General features: G+C 38.5%; 1 protein-coding gene across 1 annotated transcript in view; it reads right to left on the bottom strand.

Moving 5' to 3' along the window:
• Window positions 1–3,601: 3,601 nt before the first annotated feature.
• Window positions 3,602–16,448, bottom strand: part of EIF2AK2 (eukaryotic translation initiation factor 2 alpha kinase 2) — a 34,187-nt gene continuing 21,340 nt past the window's right edge. The window contains exons 12-16 of the mRNA XM_044772243.2: window positions 14,645–14,825; window positions 11,041–11,169; window positions 7,613–7,714; window positions 5,940–5,993; window positions 3,602–5,861 (exon numbers count right to left, since the gene is read on the bottom strand). Of these exons, the coding sequence (XP_044628178.1) occupies window positions 5,721–5,861; window positions 5,940–5,993; window positions 7,613–7,714; window positions 11,041–11,169; window positions 14,645–14,825 (607 nt within the window). The 3' untranslated portion in view covers window positions 3,602–5,720. The remainder of the gene's footprint in view (window positions 5,862–5,939; window positions 5,994–7,612; window positions 7,715–11,040; window positions 11,170–14,644; window positions 14,826–16,448) is intronic.

The following is a 16,448-nucleotide window of genomic DNA, read 5'->3' as shown; positions in this document are numbered from 1 at the left end:
AGACAAGTCTCAATCAAACTAAGCCCTAAAGAGCCACACATATTTCAGAAATAGCCTATTTGCCTCACGGTTTCACCTGTGACACAGTTTTCAGTTAGTCAAGAGTCTAAGCCAATCGTGGGGTCACCCTACATCTCTCAACAGTAATCCCTTCATCTGAGACCGTTCTGAAGAAATGGAAGATTAGGATACGTCATAGAATCACAGACATTAAGAACTGAATTTATATTTACACACAGAGTAAATATCAAAATGGAGATGTCTGCCATGCTCTGTTCCTTAGCCCTCTTACCTCTATATAATCTCTCCCTTGGAAATCCCTGGATTCAAAGTTAAGCATCCAGGGTTACTTCCAGAGATACATACACATCACTTCTGTGTACGATTCCAATCCATCCTCTCTCTCAAGTTCCTATCCTGCATTCCTGCATTTCCCACAGTCTGCTTACATCTTCACCTGACAGCACCTCAAACTCGGCATCTCCAAATGAGATCCAATATCCAAATGTGCTCCACTTCACCATGTTGACAGATGTATGGTGGCCCCACTATTGGCTTAAATTCTAACTAACTAAAAACTGTGTAATAGGTAAAAGTGTGAGACAAAATATCTCTCACGTCCGTTTGGCTCTTTGGGGGTTAATTTGACTGAGACTTCTATTTCCTTTAATGGCATCCTAATCCTGCCACACACCTTCACACACACCTGGAAGTAATCTCTGACGCTTACCTTTCCCTTAATCTTCATATTCAGTTAGTCCTCTTGGTTCTGTCCCCTCCTATTGCTCAGGCCCTCTTAGGCTCTTGGCCTTCTGGCCTTTCAAATACAGTCTCCTCATGCTCCAGCCCATTCTAAACACACTGTTTCAAAGTACTGGTTTAGTCATACCCCTACTTAGAAAACGAAGACCTCATTTATCACCTTTGGAGGTTGTTAGGGCACCAACTCATTCTAAAGATGAATAAATTAATTATTTATTCCATCTTTACCAATCAGCTTTAGACAAAGTTCTTCTTTCTACAAGAATCACAGATGATAAATGCAAGAGGTTTGATAGAATCCAAAAGTCACTGTTTTGCAACCCCTAATAAAATAATGGATTCAGGTAACAATCATCAATGGTTGCTCAAACCATTGGGTGAAAGATAGATAGGAAGCTTTATAGTAGATGACACCACTAGAAACCACCGATCAATCCGGACATCACCAACAGTGGAAGAACCAGACATCGTGTTCCTCAGGACGTGATGCAAAAGAAAGTATATAGCATCACCTATGGAGTATTCTTGGAAAAAATTTTTGAACCAGAATCAAATCAACCTTCTAGTTCTAACTAGACATCATGTGGATACCGTCAGTCAAAACCTGAACGAAGGAAATTCTACAGGATATATGATCCAGTTCCCTTCTCAAATAACTGGGAAGAGGAAAGAAATTAAAGACAGGGGTCAATGTTATAGAGCAAAAGAGACAGCAACTAAATGCAGTGTTGGATCCTCATTTAAACAACCAGCAGAAAGATATTTTTGAAAGGAAAACTGAATACAGACTGATTATTATATGCTAATTAAGGAAATCATTAATTTTGGCAAGTGACAATGATACCATGGTTTTGTTAAAAAGATCTTATCTGTTAAAGATACATTTTTTTCTGCTTTTTTTTTCTCCCCAAATCCCCCCAGTGCACAGTTGCATATTTTAGTTGTGGGTCCTTCTAGCTGTGGCATGTGGGATGCCGCCTCAGCATGGCCTGATGAGCTGTGCCATGTCTGTGCCCAGGATCCGAACTGGTGAAACCTTGGCTGCCGAAGTGGAGCACGCGAACTTAACCACTTGGCCACGGGGCCGGCCCCTAGAGATACATTTTTAAGGATTTACAAGTAAAATGGTATAATGCCTGAGATTTGCTTTCAAATACCCCAGCAAAAGAAATTGAAAAAAAGGAAGAGGGTAGATATAACAAGAAAGGCAGAATGTTGATAGTTGTTGAAGTTGGGTAATGGGTACAGAGTCTCATTATTCTATCTTGTTTTTGCATGTTTTAACATTAAAACTTATTAAAAGTAAATATGAATAATGTTAAAATTATTCAATATCCCATAATGAAAAGTTAATATGCCAGGAACCTCGTTATGGTGAACACTCAAGTGGGGAATGGACATTGTAAGTTCACGTCTCTAGTGAATGCACCGGATAATGGAGTCTTGGAAAAGATCATATTGAGACTTTTAAACATTTCATCTCCGATACATACACACATATGTGTGTGTATATGTGTGTTTATACATTTATGTGTGTATGTACAAACACACATCTGACTTCATGGACATACATCTTGTGCAGTTGCACAAGGTTTCATGTTCAAAAGTGCCCCATGCTTACTTTTTGGACAAAAGCTTCACATTTTCATTTTGCAAGGGGGTCTCACAAATTACATAGCTGGCCCCACACACACACACACACACACACACATGCTCGCACTTATGTATATGTGAGTGTGTATATATGCTAAATATATCTAACATAACATGTGCTAAGTGTATATGTGTGTTACTATATATGTATTTATGTTAAATATATGTATATTTAACGTAAAGAATATATGTGCAATTAGTGATAAAAATTTCCTAGAAGGTCTGTTTCTAGTGAAACTAGGTCAAAATAGCTCTTTCAAAATCTCTGTGTTGGGGCCAGGCTGGTGGCATAAGGGTTAAGTTCTGCCACTCCACTCTGGCGGCCCAGGATTTGCTGGTTCGGATCCTGGGTGCGGACCTACACACTGCTCGTCAAGTCATGCTGTGGCGGCATCCCACACAGAAAAACTAGAAGGACTTACAATTAGGATATACAACTATGTACTGGGGCTTTGGGGAGGAAAAAAAAAAGCGGAAGATTTGCAACAGATGTTAGCTCAGGGCCAATCTTCCTCACCAAAAAAACCAAAAACAAAAACAAAAAAACACAACTCTGTGTGTGTTCTAATTAGCAAATAAGATCCCTGGCCTTTGCCCCTCTCATCCTCTGATTAAGAGGATAATTTTTATTTACCATACTTTTGAGGCTGAGAAAATATATACTCACAAATAAAATCTTCTAAGAGATGCTATATTTATTTTGTAATAGTGGAAATATTAAAATGAGAGAAGGTAAAAATAAGGCTACATTCTCACTAATTTGCCACATTCATTAGTTTTTCTTTTGAGTATAGCCTTATTCATTAGATCCAGATAATACGGTTTACAAAATGACTTCTCTCCACCCAGAAAAATTTCAAACCTACAGAAACTTTAAAGAATATTACAAGAAATACTTCTATTCTCTCCACCTAGATTTATCAATTGTTCAGTTGTTAACATTTTGCCATATTTGCTTTCTCTCTTCATATTCACACTGATTTTTGCTGAACATGTGAAAGTTGCAAATATCATGCCACTTCACCCCTAAATATTTCTGCATGCATTGCCTAAGAACAAGACATTTTCCTGCACAACCACAATCATTATCACACATAAGAAAATTAACAATTATTCCATAACGTCCCCTAAGATATAGTCCATACTCAAATACTCTCAATTGTCTCAAAAATGTCTTTCATAGCTATTTGCTTGGTTTTACCCTTTTTTAATATTCAGGATACAATCAAGATTCAAGCATTGCATTTGGTCATCATATCTCTCTAGTTTTTTTTTTATTTAGAATAGTTCCCGTACTTTTTCCTTCTGTGATATTGACTTTCCGAGAAGCCAAAGTCAATTATCTTATAGAATGACTTCATTCAGAATTTGTCTAATAATTTCACCATGATTAAATTCCAGTTAGACACTTGGGGCAAGAAAACTAAAGAGGTGATAGTGTGTAATTTTCACACCCCATCAGGAGGGGCATCAAGTTAGGTTGTCCCACTTTGAGTGATGCTCAATTTCATCCCATAGTTATTGTGGTCCCCAAGAGATCTTTGCACTGTGAAGGTACATCTTCCCCTTTGTAATTTATGTATCATCTGTGGGATTAGATTTAAATCCTTGTGAAGACCCCGTTTCCCAACATCTTGTCAACCAAGAGTTTTAGCATCCATTGGTGAACCCTGCCTTAATCAAACACTGTCTTGGGAGCTGCAAACCGTATTAAGTGCTCTTAGTAACACCTTTAAGAAATAGCCATAACTCTTTATAAAAGTATTTTCTCTTACTGCGATTTTTCTGCTTAGCCTAAATTTGGCTCATTTTAAAAACTGTAAAATTACATGACAGTTTTAGCGTGGTAGCTGGTTGCTGTAAAGTTTAAATTAGCCCCCAGGTTCTTCTAAGATATAGCCCAAATCATCTTCTGGCCTTCTCTACAGCAATTCAGGGAAACAAATTAGTATACCCATGTTCCTCAAATGCAGCTTTTCCAGAACTCAAGCCATGCCCCTTGCCCAGACTGCCCAAATGGCCTCCTCTCTACTCACCTAAACTGCTCGCATCCTTGGAAGTCTCCCCGAGCCCTGTGCCGCAATACTGCAGAAGGTGAGCTCACCCCTCCAGACGGACTACGTTCTGTGCTTAGCTACTACCTTACAGCAGAGTTATTATCTCTATAAAGTGTCTGTTATAACAGATACAAAATGTATTTAAGATAAAAAGAACTATGCAGCAAACGCTAGTGGAATCAATATCCAGTTTAAGAAAAAAAAGTTAACTGTTACCTTTGAAGTCCCCAGTCACATCACTGCCATCCCTCCTCAGAGATAACCATGATCAGAATCTAATATTTCTCATTCTCTTCCTTCATTTCATTGTTTTACCACATCTGGTTGGACTCCTGAAGACTATTTCATTTAGCATGAAATGAACCTTATGTAAATGGAATCATTCTGTATATATTTTCTGTAACCTGCTTTGTTTGCGTAACATGATGTTCTTGGGAGATGTATCATGTTATTGCATTTAGCTGTAAGTCATTCATTTTCACTGCTATATAGTATCCCAATGTGTGAATATAATACAATTTATGGGTCCATTCTTTTTGTGATGGACATTAGGATTGTTTCCTGTTCTTTCAGCTATTATAAACAGGGTTTCTATGAAAATTCTTGTAGGAATGGAACTGATGGCTTTGAGGGTATATACACCTTCAACTTTACTGGTAATATCAAATTGTTTTCCAAAGTGATTGTATATCACTTATCTTTTCATGGGTACCATATTTCTCCAACTGGCTTGTTAGCTACCTAAGACAGGAAAAGACCTTACATTTTTTGGCCTGGAAACAATGGACATTTAATAAATATTATTAATTGGTTTACCAATTGACACTAAAAAAAATTTGAGGGATTTTTTTTTTCTCATCTTCATAATAAGGAGATGCACCAGGAAAAAGTCAAACCTAAGAATGTTTTTGAAGTAAAAAAATGCAAACGTTCCTGCAAATGTAGTAAAAAAATTAAGGGAAAAATGAAAACAGAAGGTAAATACCTAGGCACATGTGTGTGGTGATGCATGGTAACTAGTCTTTGGGTGGTGAACATGATGTAATCTACACAGAAATCGAAATATATAACAGTGTACACCTGAAATTTATATAATGGTATAAATGAATGTTACCGCAATTAAAAAAAATCATAATGTAGGGTTAAAAAAAAGAGGAAGAAGGTAAATACCATCGACATTCCCTAGCAGATTTTAGACAGTTACAGGAAAGTCAAAGATCAGAAGCAGGATACTTTCTTAGAAGGGCTCTAACATGAAGTTGGTTTCTTTTCCCCTGTACCATTCTTTTTCACTGTATCCTTCTTCCATTCCTTCAACGTCCACAGTATTCCAAATGTATTAGGTCGTTTCTTGGGATCTTTGGAGACTAATTTCTGTAGAAGAATTTTCTGTAATAACAGTAAGAGTCAACATTAATAAATAAAACATTGAAATAAACAAAATTCTGATTATTTTCAAGTGCTTACTTCTCTCTTATCAAATACACCTGAGAAGATGCCAGCCTTTACACATTCCAAGATCTGAAAATAAAACATATATATATTTGTCAGGAAATTTATTCACTTGGGAGGAAAAACAAACTTAGGAAGCACTAAAAGTTGGAGATACCCTAAATCTAGGATATTTCCAGATCTTTGGAAGTCACTAGCCAAGAAGCAAGCAGGACTCCCCTCCCCCAGCCCATCCTAATAACCATCCTTAACATTACAACATGTGGAAGTCTTAAAAGCATCATATGCATTATCTCCCTTCATTCTTTTTGGAACCCTGTGTGATAGGTATTTCCATTATCCATTTTTTTTACAGAACAGAAGCCTGTTGATGCCAGGCAAGTCCCCTTTACTGAGCTTCAGACTAGGATATCTAGTTACCTAATGCCTTTAGTGGCTCCCAACTGTCTCCACAAGAAAGTCTGTATTCTTGCCTTAATTTAGCCCCAACATGTCTTCCCAGTGCCTTCAACGACCACTTCCTTGTAACTTACACATTCCAACAAGAAGGACACTGCCTGCTATTCCCAAACACTCTGCACATGCCTTTCTCTATGCTGGAATTACCTTCTTTCCATTTTGGACTATTAGAAGCCAACCACTCCTTCAGACCCAGCTTAAACGCCTTCATGAAACCTAAATCCCCACAGCTGGAAACATCTTCCTCCTAGCTGCCTGCATAAGACTTCATGCCTTCTCACAAAACACTTAGGGCATTTTCCCTTTTTTTTTTTTTTAAAGATTGGCACCTGAGCTAATCACTGTTGCCAATCTTTTTTTTTTTTTTTCTTCTTCTTCTTCTTCTCCCCAAAGCCCCCAGCACATCATTGTATATTCTAGTTGTAGGTCCTTCTGGCTCTGCTATGTGGGACACCACCTCAGCAGGGCCTGATGAGCGGTGCCATGTCCACACCCAGGATCCGATCCAGCAAAACTCTGGGCCGCCGAAGCAGAGTGTGCGAACTCAACCACTTGGCCACAGGGCAGGCCCCAGCATTTTCTTATATTATTTTTCCTTCGAGAATATAAGCTCCTTGAGAACAAGGCTTCTTAGTTTTTATAACCCTTGTAACACTTAGCACAGTGTCTTATGCAAAGCAATCAATAAAATTTTACTGACTCAAATAGGGAGAAATAGCTACAGTTTTATAACATATACACATCTTCCAAAGAAGACCAAAATTTTCGGTCTTTAACAAAGTTTTGCTTGCCCAAACATGAAAGAGATAAAATCCACATTTCATTTGCATTCAACACTAATACGTCCAAGCCTACACTCAAAGGAGTGCAATAACTGTCTGCAGCTGCACTTTTAAGATGACAGCCAATGGTCTTTTGCTGCTGCTGCTGCTGCTTCTTTTTTTTGTTTTTTTGGTGAGGAAGATTGGCCCTGAGCTAACATCTGTTGTCAATCTTCCTCTTATTTTTTTCTCCCCAAAGCCCCAGTATATAGTCGTATATCTTAGTTGTAAGTCCTTCTAGTTCCTCTATGTGGGATGCTGCCTCAGCATGGCTTGATGATGGTGTGTAGGTCTCCACCCAGGATCCAAACTGGTGAACCCCAGGCTGCCAAAGTGGAGTACGCGAACCCAACCACTACATCACTGGGCCGGCCCCAATTGCTTAACTCTTTCTGTGAGATTATTTACCTCAACTGTTTCTTTAGCAGTGGGACATATGTAAAGAAGCTCTGCAAGAATTACTCCCAAAGCATAGATGTCCACTTCATTTCCATATACTTCTGAAGAAATCTAAAGAGATCAAGATATATTTACATCCGTTACTCACCTGATATAAATATCTACGCCTTCTGAAGCCAAAGAAGTTATTTGACCAAAATACCTTCCATCATGCAACAATGTGTACTTGTTAGCAAGATCTGCGGAGTCTGACTGCCCAGGTTCAAATCTCCATCACTAAATATCTGAAACACCTGTGTAAATTAACCGTCAAGGTGGGAATAATCTTAACCATAAAATGAGGATAACAATAGTTTCAACCTCAGAGTTTGTGGGGTTAAATGAGAGGCAGCAGGTGAAGCAGTTAAAACAGTTCTCAGTCAGTGATTTGCATGCAAATGTTCATAGAAGATTGATTCATAATATTCCATAACTGGAAGCAATCCAAATGTCTAGCAACAGGAGAATGATAAACAAATTGTGGTATATTCATAAAACAGAAGAATACTTAAAAAGGAATAATCTGCTGGTATAAACAACAAGTAGAGGTTCTCCAACAGACTCTACTTTGAGTGAAATCATCAAATACAAAAGAATATATGCTGCTTGATCCCATTCATATGAAGCTCAACAACAGGGAAAAGCAATCAATGGTGATAGAAATCAGAGCACTGGCTGCTTTGGGGCAAGGATTGACTGGAAAGGGCCTGAGGGAATTTTCTTGGGTGAGGAAAATGTTCTCCATTTTCATAGGCTTGTGGATTTCACAGGTATATACCTTTGTCAAAACTAAAAATGTACATTTAAGATCTGTGCATCTTATGGTATACAAATTGACCCCTAATAAAATGTTTTTCCATTAAAAAATCACTAAAAAAATAAAAAGCACAAGATGAATGATTTTTTCAAAAATATTCTTAGGGGGATAATATAGGATGCAGGAGATAGTTTTAAAAGTGGGTTAAAAGGGAGCCCTTAGCCTCCTACTGTCTTCTACTTTCACACTCCACAAAAAACTTAAATTATGTTTTTACGTCAAATGATCCCCAAAGGGAAGAAGAGATCAGTTCCTCTCCATTCTAGACTCTCAAAACATCAAAAAGATGAAAAATAGACAATAAGCAATCAACCAAAAAAATTTAAACTATTAGAGTAATGAGTCTATATATAAGACAAGCATTGACAAATCAATAGCTGTACAGCCATGCTTGTGGCGGCATTATTCGCAACAGCCAAAAGGTCAAAGCAACCCAAGCATCCATCAATGGATGAACAGATGAACAAATTTGCTGTATCCATACAATGGAATATAACTCAGCCTTTAAAAAAAGGAAATTCTGACACATGCTACAACATGGATGAACCTTGAGGACATTATGCTGAATGAAATAAGCCAGTCACAAAAGGACAAATACTGTATGATTCCACTTATACGAGGAACTTAAAGCAGTCAAATTCATAGAGATAGGAAGTGGAATGGTGGTTGCCAGGGGCCAGGGAGAGAGGGCTATGGGGAGCCTTTCACTGGATCCAGAGTTTCAGTTTTACCAGATGAAAAGGGTTCTGTGGATGGATGGTGGTGATACTAGCACAACAATGTGAATGTACTTAATGCCACTAAACTGGACACATAAAAATGGTTAAGATGGTAAATTTTATGTTATGGGTATTTTACCACAATGATAAATAAATACAGTCATGTGTCACTTAATGACAGGCATACATTCTGAGAAATGTGTAGTTAGGCAATTTCATCCTTGTGCAAACACCAGAGTGTACTTACGCAAACCAAGATGGTATAGCCTACTATACACCTAGGCTATATGGTACTAATCTGATGGGACTAATCTTATGGGACTAATCTTACGTATATGCTGTCTGTTGTTGGCCAAAAAGTTGTTATGTGGCACGTGACTGTAAATATATTTTAAAAATCAATAGCCTCAGTAAAACCAATTGGATACAAGGAGTCCCATTTTATTAATTTTTTTAATTAATTTTCTTTTTGTCTTGAGGAAGATTGGCCCTGAGCTAACATCTGTGCCAGTCTTCCTCTAGTTTGTATGTGGGATGCTGCCAGAGCACGGCTTGATGAGTGGTGTGTAGGTCCACACCTGGGATCCAAACCAGCAAACCCCAGGATGCTGAAGCAGAGCATGCGAACTTAACCACTACGCCACTGGGCCAGCCCCCAAAGAGTCTCATTTTAGTAGCAAAACACTATAGTACATATTTAGGAAAAAACTTTAAAAATACATACCAATATGAAAATTAATTCAAGCTAGACTAAAGTATTAGCAAAAACACAAAATACGTTTATAATCTTGTGGTAGGAACAGCCTCCAAAATAAAAATGAGAAACCCAGTAGCCACAAGGAAAATATTGATAAACATGATAACTTAAAAGCTTCTATGCCACATTATAAACAGAGAAATAACAAGTAACAATCAAGGAGAAATTTTCTATAATGTAGTTACCAGACACGGAATCAATATCCAAAACATATAAAGATTCCTTACAAATAAATTAGAAAAAGATAACCTAATTAAGAAAAGTAAGGAAAGGATAGGAATAGAGAATTTACAGAAAAATTGTAAGTAAACATGGAAAGATGGCCTACCTTCTCAAAATCTGGAAAAAGCAAGCTAAAATAGCAAGACACTCCTCTTTTATCACACTGGCCCAAACTGTAGTCTGACAGTACCCTAGTCTAATTGAGATGCGAGAGCAGAAGCAGCACTCTCCTATATTTTGGTAGGAAAGCACAGCAGAATCACTTTTTTTGGATCACAATTTGGCAATATTTACCAAGTTTGAAATGCACTTGTCATTCTATTCAATAATTTCACTTCAAGGAATCTATCATAGATTATCACAGAAATATTTGTTTTTAGACTCAAAGATAAGGAGGAAGACATATAACATGTCTATAAACGTAAAAAGTTGGAAACAACCTAAATAAATATCCATCAATAAGGAAATAGTTAAATAAATTATGATACATCTATACTTTGGCATACAATACAATTGTTAAAAAGAATGTGTCAGATTTATCTGTGCTGATATGAAAAAATTATGATACACTGTCGAGTGGAAAAAAATCAAATCACAAAAGAACATTATAATAACCTTGTAAAAATGTATTTAGGAATATTTTTCTGAAAAAATTGTGTAAATATATATTTGTGTTTGCATATTTTATAACTCACAGAAAACGATCTAAAAGGATAAACAAACTCTAGTGAGGAGAGTAGAAGTAATGAAGGTTAAGGGAAACTTTCCATTTTTATTTTATATACATCTGTACTGTTTTAATTTTACAAGAGGTATCTACTAATTTTATAATTTAAAAAAATGAAGGAAGTAAAAAAGTACATAGAAAGGAAGGCGACCTAACCTGTTCTGGGCTCATGTATCGCTTAGTTCCCCTATTACTTGTCCGCTTGTCATCATATTTCAGGGATGTTACGAGTCCAAAGTCTCCAATCTTTATATGTTCTGCATCTACTAAAAATATGTTACTTGGCTATGGGAAAGAAACAGATATTTAATTTATAGGTACCAATTTCACAGACTATTATCACATATACAAATCATATTTAGCAACAGCTATTTTGATATTTACCTATAAGGCATTTCCCCTCACACAGGTAGCCCAAAACAGCAAATTTAATATCACTGGTCTTTAAAAGGCCAGCTGAGGAAGTAAGGACTTGAGTTATGAGCAGAGAAGGCTTGCGGCAGAACTGCCTGCAAACACCTGAAGAGCTGTTAAGTGGAAAGTGGATTCACTCTGCATGGTCCCAGGGGGCGGATCCAGGAAGAGAGGGCGGAAAAGGCCAAAAGATTTGCTTTAATATATCCTAATATACTAACAGTGTGGCCCAAAGAATGAGAGTTCAAGAGTTCCCCATCCCAGGGTGTATTCAAGACCAGGTTGGACACATACTTGGTGGAAATGTTGCAAATATGAATCCAGGATTTGATGGGGATTGAAGTAGACACCCTTAAAATCTCTTCCTATTTGGGGATTGTCAGAATGGGTCTCTTCTCAATAATGTTGCAGAATATCCTGTGCAGAATTTCCCCTGGGGGCTTACTTGATGTCAATTTCTCGAGGCCTCTGACAACCTCTTCACAAACATACCCCCTCTATCCTTGAAGGCATACCTAGTTAACTGGAAGCTGATAACTAGCACCGAAGTATTTTTTCCATGTAATTCTTTAAGCAAGTTGAAAATTTTTTAAAAAGGAAGAACAGAATAAGGGCTGTTCACCCTTTTCCACAGCTTTCTAGAAGGTATTGACCAATATCCTAAAAACCATGTAAACAGGAAGGTTAGTGATGAGGAAATTAACATTTTGCCATTCTTGAAAAGGTTACACTTTCACTATAATGTTGGGCTAGTCATTCACACACAGACTCTAAGAGAGAACACTTAGGAGAGGGCCTAGTGAAGGAAGTGAGACAGAAGAGACCATCAGCCCAGGAAGACTGAAAGAGGAGCTTCCAAGAGGCCAGGGGGAACAGGCCCATGCAGAAATTAGCAGTCAGGTTAGAACAATTACCAGTTAGATTGGAAGCTAATGCCAATAATACAAATAGAAAGCTGTAGATGTGTGTGGGGTGAGTGTGGAGGGAAAATGCGCCTAGGCAATTCTCAAGTTACAATGTAGGAAGACGTTGGGTTTGCAAGTGTAACTACTAGTCCCACACAAGGCTGTAACCCTGCTCTGAGAAACAGGAGGCTGCATTTACGATGCTGTCTAAATATATGAGCTAGATGAGACTAACCAAAATATCAGATTGCTTGTTTATAGCTCATTAAAAAGAAAAAGAATAATAATGCTGCATTTTGTCTAATCAGTTATGGTATAATTAGGCAAAATGTTAGGTTGTAGAGCATAAAAAAAGGTGCAAATTTTATATAGGAGGTACAGGAACAAGGTCTGATGCTCAGGCGAGGGCTGATCAGGGAGCCTGAGCCTATTAGGAGACTGAACTTCTTCAGACAGTAAGCCCTCACTCCAGAAACCTCTATGTCCCTCACCAATGTCTTTGGCCTTCTTAAGATTCTGACAGGAAGCGGTAAACACTGGTAGACTTTATACAATAGGGGCTTTATTGGGTAAAGACTATTTTCTGGCAAAGCCACCTACAGCTGGTATTTTGCGAAGCATCACAAAAAAAGTGCACCCCTTCATTTGCATCTTCTCTCAGGTGCCAGAAAGCAACAACTGTTGTTTTGTATAGCAGGGAAGCTATAGAAGTTGTAGAAGGTGAAAAAGCCTCTCCGGTTTTAAGTCTGACTGCAGACATAGCAACCGTAGCCAGAAAGCGAACATTCTCCGCCAACAGACACAAGAAAAGATCACTCTATGTCACGAGGCACAGGCAGTGTGGGACACAGAAGAGACCTGGCAGATGAGGTGATAGGAGAAAGGGGGATCCAGTCAGCACCTGTCAGAATTGCACTAATTCATGCTGAGAAGGGCCTGGGAGTTAAAACCCAAACTTCTGTATTTATTTGCAAATTGTATGAAGAGATAATTATGTTTAATTTCTTATTTAATTCTCTGTATGATTTATTTCAAAGTGAAGGTTTAGCCATTCTAAACATGATCTTTTGAACACAGTCCTTAAAACGTTCCAACTTGAAAGAACATCTTCAGATATTGTTAAAGACAGTGGAACCACGTGGACTCCAACATGAAGGCATCAGGCATCCAGGCCCAGGGCAGGCCAAGGACGCGATACCTTTTAAGGGCCACTTATTCCTAGCTAGGCCCAACAAACAACTATATACATGGGCAGTTATTTTTCTCAAGAAACTTTTTGCTTCGTTCCCCGTTCCTAGCTGGAACAGGTGGGGTATGGGCAAGGTGCTTCTGCCTGATCCAGAGTGATCGGGAAAGGCTAGATAAAGGAATTGGGACCAAAGGGGACAGGAAGAAGAGTGTTCCATGCAAGAACATGAGCAAAGGTTCAGGGAAAGGATTCAGCATGGCTGGTTTGTGATGAAAGTAGGCAAATCACAGGGACTCCAGCATGGAGGAGAGACTGTGAAAAGCTGCTCTGTCTCTCTTCTTTCATTCTGATGACAAGGAAAAAGGGGGAAACTGCTCATTTAGGCCATGAAAGAAGCTAGGGAACCAGAAGAAAATGAAAATATGAAGGTGTGCTACATGTTCCAAGGTTTAGATTACTATAATTTACAATCATAGGACAGAGATGTCTAACCAAATGCCAAGAAAATTCTAGACTCTGGACCCAGTAGCTGTGACTGCCCTTAAGAGTGATGAGTGAGGGATTAGGAAAACCATGTTCCCAAAGCCATAGTCACCAGCATCCCTTATGCCTCTCAGACCAGCCTGAGTAGCAGGAGAGGCAGGGGGAGAGCAGCCAGTTGGCTACACCAGCCACAATAGTTATTTGCACAGAAATGGTCAATAACTAAAGCTGTAAGTGTTTGCGAGGAGGGTGTGACTATCAGCCAAACAGGACCAGAAGTGAATGAGCTTCTTCCTACAGAGCTCCATGTCTCGATAAGTTCACCTCTTGATAAGTTCACCTGCCCTGGAGATCTTCTGAGTGGTGCTATGGACTGGTATTTCGGGCAAGTTCTAGGTCCATTCTACCCTTAGAGGATCAGAGATACTATTTCCTCATGACTGTCAATCAATTCTAAAACTAGAGAAGACATATTTAGATTTTTTTTAAGATTTTTTTTTTTCCTTTTTCTCCCCAAAGCCCCCCGGTACATAGTTGTATATTCTTAGTTGTGGGTCCTTCTAGTTATGGCATGTGGGACGCTGCCTCAGCGTGGCTGGATGAGCAGTGCCATGTCTGCACCCAGGATTTGAACCGACGAAACACTGGGCCGCCTGCAGCGGAGCGTGCGAACTTAACCACTCGGCCACGGGGCCGGCCCTGAGAAGACATATTTTAAAATGACTAAATCACATTTATCAATTTCTAACAAAGTAGATTTTCCACTTACCTTAAGGTCTCTATGAATTAATTCTTTTGAATGTATATAATCTACTCCTGTAGTTATTTGTTCAAAAAATTCCAAAGACAATTGTTTATCTGTTTTCTCGCCTCTTCTATTGTCAATCCATTGCTCTAACGTCCCCTTATTACAGAATTCCATTTGGATGAAAAGGCAGTCAGTCTTTGATCTAGAGATAAAATTCACAGTATGTTAGAAGTAGCAATAAAAATAAAAATTTTCGTAAAAAAAAATTTATACAAAATACATTTTTTTAAATTACACCTTCTCAAGAATCCCCAAAATGTCTCAAAATAGAAAACTAAATATAATATATAAATTTGAATCAAAAGAAAATAAACCATTTTTAAAAAATTTTTTATTTATTTACTTTTTTTGGGGACGATTAGCCCTGACCTAACATCTGCTGCCAATCCTCCTCTTTTTGCTGAGGAAGACTGGCCCTGAGCTAACATCCATGCCCATCCTCCTCTATTTTGTATGTAGGACACCTGCCACAGCATGGCTTGACAAGCAGTGCGTAGGTCTGCACTTGGGATCCAAACTGGTGAACCCCAGGACGCCGAAGCAGAGCATGTGAACTTAACTGCTGTGCCACCAGGCTGGCCCCAAACCATTTTTTATTTAAATCATAAGTTCCCTGATGTCCAGAGCTTTATTTGTTTAGCTAATTTATGAAGTATGAGCCTGTCCATTCTTTAATGCTGAAGGTCCTTGATCATCTTTGCTAATAGATAAGAATAGGAGCATTAATATAATGGAATTGCAGAAAACTAAATTTCATTTTTACATAATTTTGAAACATTTTAATTTACCACGGGTCTACTGAGCATCTATTTTGTGAAAGGCACACAAAAGGCACCTAGAAATAAGAAAATGAGTTACACCTTATCCTTGCCATCATGGAAATTAATAGAAGAGAGGTAAAGGAAAAAAAAAACACCTAAAACAATAGTATAAGAATAGATACTCTAAGAGAAGTGCCAAAAAACTGCTATGAGATATAACTGAGAGGACTGATTTTGCTAACCATATTTTATTTTTTTTCTGAACTAAGTTGGCCTTAATATTAATTGATGTTCTTTGAACATATGTTGGCAAGAAAACAGAAAGAAGTAGCCAAGAATTTGCTGAAAGCTGAAGAAGTCCTGTATGCTGATGGTCAATGACTCCTCCAACTGATGATAAAGTTCTCAATTACACGGGGTGGAGATGGGGCTGGAGTCAGGAGATGATGAATGAACTGGTCCTCAATGGCCTCAGGATTTCAGTCAGGACCGTCCCCAAGAAACGCTGGGTGATTTTCAAAGGGAAATTCCAGCTCTTTAGAACCCTCCAGTCCTTTGGAAGTGGCATGCCAGAGACAAAACACGCGTGATGCAAAGTGGGGTGCCCCCATCACAGTTGATGGTCTTAAAATTATTTCACTGTCCACAACCCCACCATAAGTGGTGTAATTACTCTCGAAAGAGATCCCTTCACGACACCCCACCAATCAGACGCCTGTGAGTGGGGACAGAGAAGTGTTGGCAGCTCAGGAGGGAACTTCCATTTGCAGCATCTACAATATGCTCAAACCTTCTTCACAAGACTGCATTTATAGCCTAGACTGAAGTCGGGGCACGTGAGCAAGCCTATCTATGAAACACTGGAGTCAGGAAAGCAGCTGAGGACAACAAAAAAGTTTTTTTCAGGCAAGTTTGGAGCAAGAAAAAGATTACTCATTGTCTCCTTACCTGCAGAATGAAGAGGTAGCAGTGTCTCAGTGTTTGTGGTTGTGATTATTAAAGAA

Source organism: Equus asinus, chromosome 6, assembly GCF_041296235.1.
Source record: "Equus asinus isolate D_3611 breed Donkey chromosome 6, EquAss-T2T_v2, whole genome shotgun sequence".
Taxonomy (NCBI): Eukaryota; Metazoa; Chordata; class Mammalia; order Perissodactyla; family Equidae; genus Equus; species Equus asinus.
This window is presented reverse-complemented; position numbering and strand designations above follow the sequence as displayed.